The 8,969-nt window shown below is 42.1% G+C and overlaps 1 protein-coding gene across 1 annotated transcript; it reads right to left on the reverse strand.

Moving 5' to 3' along the window:
* Positions 1-4,906: 4,906 nt before the first annotated feature.
* On the reverse strand, positions 4,907-6,403 carry LOC104091616 (cyclin-D5-1-like). Its single transcript, XM_070188247.1, has 4 exons — positions 6,257-6,403; positions 5,714-6,158; positions 5,475-5,608; positions 4,907-5,405 (listed from the first exon to the last, which is right to left on the reverse strand). The coding sequence occupies exons 2-4, from the start codon at positions 5,943-5,945 to the stop codon at positions 5,193-5,195; spliced, it is 579 nt and encodes a 192-aa protein (XP_070044348.1). The 5' UTR covers positions 5,946-6,158; positions 6,257-6,403; the 3' UTR covers positions 4,907-5,192.
* Between the last annotated feature and the right edge of the window lie 2,566 nt (positions 6,404-8,969).

Consider the following 8,969-nt stretch of genomic DNA (forward strand, 5'->3'; position numbering starts at 1 on the left):
TATATACACGTATATATATATATATATATATATATATATATATATATATATATATATATATATATATATATATATGGGATATGGGAAAAGGTTACGACGTTATATACGCACCACCACCTGATCAGCTGGTACACGTTGATAATTTTGCCCACAGTGGCCGAGATGATATGATGGGATGCCCTCAGAGGCTTGATGATGTTATGAACACATATACCTATGCACGGCATGACATTCATCTGCATACGCATGACACTATGAATATTTCATGATTTACAGAGTTATTCAGACTTATATGTCGAGTCTTTTACTCCATATTTCTCTCATGTCTATTATTTACTAATTTTCATTCCTTACATACTCAGTACTTTATTTGTACTGACGTCCCTTTTGCCTGAGGATGCTGCGTTTCATGCCCGCAGGTCCCGATAGACAGGTCGAGAATCCTCCAAGTAGGCTATCAGCTCAGCGGAAGATGTTGGTGTGCTCCATTTGCTCCGGAGTTGCTTATTTGGTCAGTACGATTTAGACATATATTGATTGGTATGTCGGGGCCCTATCCCGGCCTTATAACATTTATGTACTCTTAGAGGCTTGTAGACATATGTCATGTATATGAAAGATTGTATGGCCTTGTTCGGTATACGAGTGATTATTTTGGCCTTATAGGCCCATACGTTATATGTATAAGTCAGTATATCGGGTTGGGCCGTGTTATGTCGAGTGTTCCCTCATGTTTTATTCTTGTTTCCTCATATGACCCTTCTGGCCCATTTACCCATATTGATGTGATGAGAATGACACGTTACGTTGGTACTCGGTTGAGTAAGGCACCGGGTGCCCGTCGCGGCCCATCAGTTTGGGTCGTGACACGGCAGGCTTTGAGAGATTTAAAAAGGTACTTGTCAAGCCCTCCGCTACTTTATAAACCAAAAGAAGGTGAAGCACTGTTAGTCTACCTCGCGGTCTCGAAAGTCGCAGTAAGTACAGTTTTAGTCCGTGAGGAAGAAGGTACGCAATCTCCAATTTATTACGTTAGTACAATTTTAACACGAGCAGAAACTCGCTACCCGTATTTGGAGAAACTGGCCTTAGCTCTCGTAGTCGCCGCTCGGATGCTGAGGCCCTATTTCTAATGTCACCCGATAGCTGTGGTGACCACTTTTCCTCTACGAAACATCCTCCACAAACCCGAACTCTCAGGTAGATTGGCCAAATGGGCCGTCGAAATGAGTGAGTTCGACATAGAATATAAACCAAGGACTGCGATTAAGTCACAAGTCTTGGCTGACTTTGTGGCCGATTTCAGTTCGGGATTGCTACCCATGGCAACCAAAGAGGCAGTAATGGTGTCGAAATCGACATCGGGGGTTTGAACCTTATTTACGGATGGAGCTTCCAACATAAAAGGGTCCGGTCTCAGAATACTATTAATCATGCCTTCGGGGGAAACCCTAAGGCAAGCCATCAGAAAAATCCCTTTAACTAACAATGAAGCAGAGCATGAGGCTTTGATTGCAGGGCTAGAACTGGCCCGGGGACTTTCAAATGCGACTCACAGCTGGTGGTAAATCAGGTCTATGGGATCTTCGAAACCAAAGAGAAGCGCAAGCAACAATACGTGGTGAAGGTCCAGACCCTAGTGGCGCAATTTCGGGAGTGGTTGATTACTCAAATCCCAAAGGAAGAAGACGCAGAAGCAGACGCGTTGGCTAACCTTGGGTCATCAACGGAAATAAAGGGATCAAAATCGGGGACGATAGTACAATTGATAAACTCGGTCCTGGATGTAATTAGCTACTATGAAGTATATATGACTAGTTTGATATGGAACTGGAAGAATGAAATCATCGATTATCTCGAGCACGGGAAGTTGCCTGAAGACTCCAAAGCGTCCCGGGCGTTGAGCACCAAAGCAGCGCGGTATAGCTTCAAGAAAGGCCAATTGTATATAATTCCAAGGCACGCTGACCCGATGCTTGGGGGCATACGGGGCTAACTATGTCATGGAAGAAGTCCACGAAGGGATATGCGGCAACCATTTGGGCGCAGATTCCTTAGTGCTGGAGCTGGTAAGGGCATGATATTATTGGCCTGCATAGAACAAGATACTAAAGACTTCGTACGAAAATGTGATAGGTGCCAATGCTACGCACCACTGGTACATCAACCGGTAGAATTGTTGCATTCGGTTCTGTCCCCGTGGTAGTTCATGAAATGAGGGATGGACATCGTCGGACCATTGTCGCCGGCTCCCGGAAAGGTAAGATTTCTTTTGATTTTGACTGACTATTTTTCTAAGTGAGTGGAAGCAAGTTCTTATCAGAAGATCGGCGAGCGCGAAGTGGTGGATTTCTTGTGGGAAAATATAATTTGTAGGTTTGGAATACCAAAAGAGATAGCATGCGATAATGGGCTTCAATTTATCGGTGCAAAAGTCATAAAGTTCCTCGAAGATTTAAAAATAAAGAGGATCACATCATCACCTTATCATTTGAGCACAAATAGCCAAGCGGAGTCAACGAACAAGGTGATTATACAAAACCTCAAGAAAAGGTTGGAAGTGGCTAAAGGTAAGTAGCCCGAGGAATTACCCGGAGTTTTATGGGCGTACTGAACAACGGCCAAATCGAGAATAGGAGAAACTCCCTTTTCCCTTGTGTACGGGACAAAAGCTTTAATCTCTGTGGAAGTAGGGGAACCCACCTTAAGATATTTCTGAGCGGATGAAGAATCAAACAATGATGCAATGTTAATCAACTTGGAGCTACTCGATGAACGCAGGGGCTTCGCGCATGTAAGAATGGCACCCCAAAAGCAGAGAATGGAGCGATATTATAATAAAAGAGCCAACCTCCATTATTTCAAAGTATGAGACTTGGTCCTAAGGAAAGTAACCCAAAACATCCTCCTCGGGAACATCAACTAAGCCCGAGAGTAGACATGATTTCAAGGAAAAGATAGACGGGATCAATCAATTTCCTCACATAAAAAGCTGAAACAAGGTTAGTCTGAATGGACAATGCTTTCCACGTACGGGTCTCGGGCGTAGTGACGTCTAAGATCTTTTGGACTTACTAGCCCAAGCTAGCCAAGTCTTCAACTATAGGCAAAACTTGAAACGAGCGTAGAATGAAGGATCAATACAGATATGGAAGAATCCCTAATCAACTAAATATTAAACAAAAAGCTTACGAGTGCGGTTCCACGTTTTCGAAAAGGATGAAGTCGTTGCCGGAATAATGTCGTTGGTAGCAACTGCAACAAACTATTCCATCCACCCACGGTCGTTGTCATCATTCATGTTAGATAACAGGGCATGATGGCCGCGTTTGCTGAAATTTATCATTCCCCCACGGAAACTTTTGTGTGAATAGAGATTCATCACATGAGCTAAAGATAGCTCCTCTCCCGTCTCCTGGCACAGGCGCCGAAGACAAAAAAGCGTCCTCCACACAGAAGGAATTACTTGTGTTAAACACACTTGGTAGCGGAGTCAGAACTCCATAATGACGGAGTCAAGCTCTCCACTTAAAGAAAACGCACCCAAAGTAAAGGGATACATGTAAAAATATGTAAAACCCTTATTGGGAAGGGTCACTTGCTCCGTTAGATCGGGAGCAACAATGTCCAAATCATGAAAGCGACAGTCTTCCTTCACAACAGGAATACTGGAAGGACGAATGGAAGAAGGGTATCTGCCAACATCCCACGTGCGAAGGAGAGCCGAAGGGAATTTCTCTTCGAAGTCTTTTGTTGTAACAAGACTTCTAAGAATGATAGAATCCACTGTTGGAGGAGTAGCATCTTCAGCTTTGCTCCTGCCCTTTGAAGAGCTAACGTTCTTTGAAGAAGAAGCCATTTAAATGAAAGAAAAGCTTTTCTGTTTGAAGGGAGTTGCGGAAAGGTTGAGTAACAACAAGGAAGATTTTAGAAAGTTTGGAAAGTTATGGTAGTATAAGGGGAGTAGGTTGATGCGTATAAGTAAAAGTTTTGGCGGCTAAATTCATGGCCATGATTACCTCAATAACCGGCAAAGGTTATGCTGATTCGTGGGATGACGCGTGTTCGGGACATTAAATGCGGAGAGATGTGTGTCTAATCAACTGTCAGAAGCCTTCAGAAAGAATCATAGCAATTCCCGCCAAAAGAATATTTCTACCAACTTCCCGGTGACACGAAGTTATGTCACCGAAAAGCAGGGGGACTATCTGTATAGGGTAAAATATGCAATGCTACGTGGCCGCTCAAAAGAGGGACACGTGAAACCTAAGATGGGGGGATAACCAGAACCGAAGGCAATTGTACCGTCTGTCTCCGGAAAGAATAACGCTCATAAGGATGTAATAAATACTCTTCGCCCGGTAGCATTCAATGGAGAATATTCCACAGCATTAAATACGTTGCCCTTTACAAAAAATTTGGCATTTATGTTCACCATTACATTTTCATCAATGACCCTCATAATTGGCATTTAAGGGCACAATCCTAGGACCTCTTTCCCTAGACTTAGTTATAAATAGTGAGCTATGTTATTATTGTAAGGGGAGAAATTTTCTGGCAGATTAATACTACAATCTACAAAAAGCTCTATACAATTTTATCTTCTTATTTTCTGTCCTTATTATTGTTCTTATCCTTATTGCGCCCGGAGGCTTCATTACCAGAATTTTTACTTATGTTATTTCGTCTTCCTATCAAGGCCAAGTGTTATATATTTCTTCAATCATTTTATTATTTCAGGATCAAATTAATTCACTTATCTAGAAATCACGTATAAATTCAACTGTACCGTTTTTCGGGTAAACAAAAAGCATCCCAAGTGAAAGAACAAAAACCTTTAAAAGTTAGGACTTTTTCTTGTAATTGTTTTTTTTATTGCAACCAACTAAGTATTTTTATTCATCTTCCGCAAAAGAGGTGCAAAAGAGGTACAAAAGATCTGAGGGAGCTGTAACAACTACAGCTTACCCAGTTCTGATTTAAAGATAGACAGACTATCCTAGTAAGCTTCAGAAATGAATAAACAACAAAAATAAATGACTAAATAAATTAATAAACAATAAATTCAACAAACACTAAAACCAACAATTCCTACTAATATTTCTTTAACGGTTGAGAACCTTATAACCCAACTGATTGAAGTTGAACTTGTGCTTTATTTGCCAACATTACTTATGCTTATCCAAGATTCTCTAGCATAGACGCTTCTGCTGGGGTTTATCATCAATTTGGTCAATCTCCAGGAAAGTGAGGCTCTTTCTTTTGGATGGAACTGAAGAATTTTCTAATTTACCATTCCTCAGCAGTTGATTTGGTGACGATTGAGGAGATACTAAGCACTTGGGTGACTTATATATTTCCTTGTTAAGGTATAACATTTGATTATAGCAAGAAAACACATCATCCTGCAGTATTTGAACAATGTAATCTTCCATTGGGATATTCTAATAAAAAGTAAAGGGTCAGAGACTCACAATTTGAAGAATACCATTCAAAGGTAAGACATTTATTTCAACCTCTAAAGCTTCCATGGTCAAACTTTTATTTAGTACCAATAATGTAGCCGCTGCTGCTAGTACAGATGGTCTCACACTCATTAACTTTATATCTGCTTAATGGTAAAAAAAATCCAAAAACAAAAGGGACAAAAATCACTATTGACTAAATCAGAAAACTAGACTTTGAATGAGAAAAGAAAAAGCGTCAAAATTACCTCTGAGAGCACCAAAGATGATTTCCACAGTTCTGGAGATCACACATTTCCTTGAATCGTTTATGCAAAATCTTGATACAAAATAATTTATTAAATTAGAAGGAGTGATACACCCTATACTCCATTCCAGTGTATCAAGTACCAAGAGCTCCATTCTCTGAATCACTCTGCTCTCAAAAATGTATTCTTCCCTGGGATATTCTGTTAATGTTGGCACTTTGCATTCCTCCATTTTTGCAGCCAAAGATAAACATGCCACTGCTAAGTAGCTTTACTGCCCAGTGTTTTTCACCCTACAAAAATCCTAAACAATGACCAATCAATATTATCTAGGAGTAATATCAAAAAATTGGCTTACATCTAGAAACCTTCTTGAAAGAAATCCGTCACAATATGTCACTGCCATATAAACTGTTTGGAATCTAAATCCAAATGATTCTCCTGTCTGCATCAAGGTAACATTTTTTTCACATTCTCATAAAAAACATCGAAATTCCCATAAACCTTAGAAAAAAATAAACGGGGGTTTTTGTTAGGACTAACTTTAAGAATATACTGAAGTGCAGCCAAACGAGCTTGTTGAATCCAGTCAAAATTGGTAACATGTGAAGATTCTTGACCTTGGAGTCCAAAACTGGCAATTTCTCTATCAATCAACATTTGTATATATTCATCACCATTTTCTTCGGATATAATTCAGTGTGTGTTTACCCGAAAAATCGGATAACGTTAAATTTATGTATGGTTCTAAGGATACGTGATACCCTTTGATACAAATCGTATAGAGAGATAGCAATACGAATATTCTTGACTATGATAGTGGGAATAATGAATCATAAAGAATGAATAAAATGAAGTAAAACAAGCACAAGGATGTATCTTTTGTTCCAGTGTATTCAATGTGTCCATAGTTTCCAAGGATCCCCTTTTATAGTAGAGGTCATTACTTTATTTATAACAAAAAATAATAAAATAAAGCATATAGTGGAGGACCCATGATGATTTGTCTCTTCCTCGATTCCAGCCAAGATTCTCTCCTCTTGGTGCAGTTGCAGCGGCTCTTGTCTGTGAGCTCGATACTGGCTCGAACTCGTTACTGGGTCGAGCCCTTCGGTCTTGGCTCGAGTTCGACCTGCGGGATGGGCATCGCGCATTTCCGACCTCGAAGCAATGCCTTGCGGATCGATTTGGTCATGAGCTCGATAAAGTTATCGAGCTGACTCCTCGAGCAGCCTTCGGACTCAAGGCTCGTTAGTACTGTCTTCAGAGCTCACTCCCAAAATTCCACTCCGACTTGTTACCACTTGAACTTGATCGAACGTAGGAAGACCGTTATCTATTTCGACCATATACAGATAGTCCCCTCGTTTCTCACGAAGGATGCGGTGAGAATCGATATGATTTTCGAAGATTCGATCGAGGTATAAGCTGATGTTTTAACAGGGATCGATTATGACGTATGTGATAGTTGTCCCATCGATTTAGTCTTTTAAGGTATTTAATGCTTGTCAGATAGCGGTCGGCCACCTCTGATATTGAACCGTCATGATGCGAGCCTATAAATAACCCTTCCATCTAATATTTACCACTTTTATGCATTCACTACCCCAAATTTTCTTATCTTTTCTCTCTATCTCGTCGCTTGCAGAGCCATCTACACCAGAGTTTTGGTGTCGTCAATTTTTCACTTTCCTTTGCCTTTCTTCCTCTCACATCAATGGCCAAAACTTCGAAAACTGTACCTCAGAAGGAGAAAGTTTCTTCTTCATGGCCGTCTGGCGACAAGGCGCCGGTGGAGCCGTCCACCTATGACTATGTTCCCGGCCCGTGTACTCTGAAGATCGATTTTAAGGTTGAGAATCCTTCATCTATTCCGGGTCGATGCGAGCATGTGTCGATGTGCATGTGCTCTATAACAGAGGGTCATCTCGAGGCCGATAGGAAAGACTGCAACTGGGGTTCTGAGGTTGTGTTGCAAATTCCATCACCCGAAGAGAGCGTCATCACCCATGTGGAGGGGGTTTTAAGTGTTTACACTTATCCCTTCACATTGGGTCCGGTCGATCCGGTGATCATTGACTTTTGCAAAAGATATCACGTCACCCTCGGTCAAATTCATCCCTCTCTATGGCGTATAGTAATCCTACTTCGCTTCTTCTCTATCAAAGCCGGGGGGCTGGATTTTTTCCTGAATCACCTCATATGATTGTATCGGCTTCAAATCTTTCGAGCACTAATCAAACTTCATCGTCGGGCATCGAAGGCTTTGATGTCGAGCATCGACGAAGACAAGGATCGGGGTTTGATGGGCCGTTATATTCGGGTGAGGACCCGTGACCTTATTCCGGAAGAGAAGATGCCGTTCCCCGAGGAATGGAATTTCGACCGTAAGTGGTTTTCATAAGGCGTTGCTTTTCGTATCTTTTCCCGATTTTTTCTGATGTCTTTCTCCGGTATACAGCTGCCCCTTGGATGCCACAAGTGGTGCCCGACCTCGAGGATTGGGTTCGGAAGTTAGCCTCGACTTCCTCTTATGCCGAACGCGCTTGGCGTGATTTGGCAAAAGGTAGATGGGAGGCCAAGAATCATGGTAAGGTTTTACTTCTCGTTTCCTTCGAAGTGTTGTTTGTGCTCCATTCGTTACCGATTTCCTTTCATGCAGGTGTAACTAAGGATGCCGCTTTGAGGCCTTCGAGCGGTGAAGAAGGAACCAAGTCCCCGGTCCCGAAATCGGGGAAAGATAAGAAGTGAAAAGCTGCCTCTCGGTCAGAGGACACCAAGCCCAAAACTCGAAGGGTGAGGAGGTAGGCAATTGCTCTTCCAATTGACTCGGTCCAACGACTGGGAGAAGAAGAAGAAGAATAAGAAGACGACAAAGGCGGTGCCTCGACTTTGGTGATCCGATCTGCGAGAGCTATCAAGGTCACCAAAGCTCTTGAGCCGATGGCGGCTGTACCGGTCGGGGTTGGCCCCGGGATCCCGAGTCTTGATCGGAGCGCCCCGAGTGATTCGATTGGGGCTATGACAGTGGGTCATACGCCTTTCCTTCCATCCTTTTCTGAGGAGGCGTTAAAGGAAGCTCGAAAATTGAAGACCCCCGATATGGGCGAAGTCTCTAGTGTAGGGGATCCCTTTTGGGATTGCTTTACTGGAGTCGATGATGCTTCCGATATTGGTGACGTTTCTCTTCTACTAGAAGAGGCCCAACGTTTCATTACTCGTGTAATGATTTTAATATACTTGGTTTCTTTGTTCT

Source organism: Nicotiana tomentosiformis, chromosome 11 (assembly GCF_000390325.3).
Source record: "Nicotiana tomentosiformis chromosome 11, ASM39032v3, whole genome shotgun sequence".
Taxonomy (NCBI): Eukaryota; Viridiplantae; Streptophyta; class Magnoliopsida; order Solanales; family Solanaceae; genus Nicotiana; species Nicotiana tomentosiformis.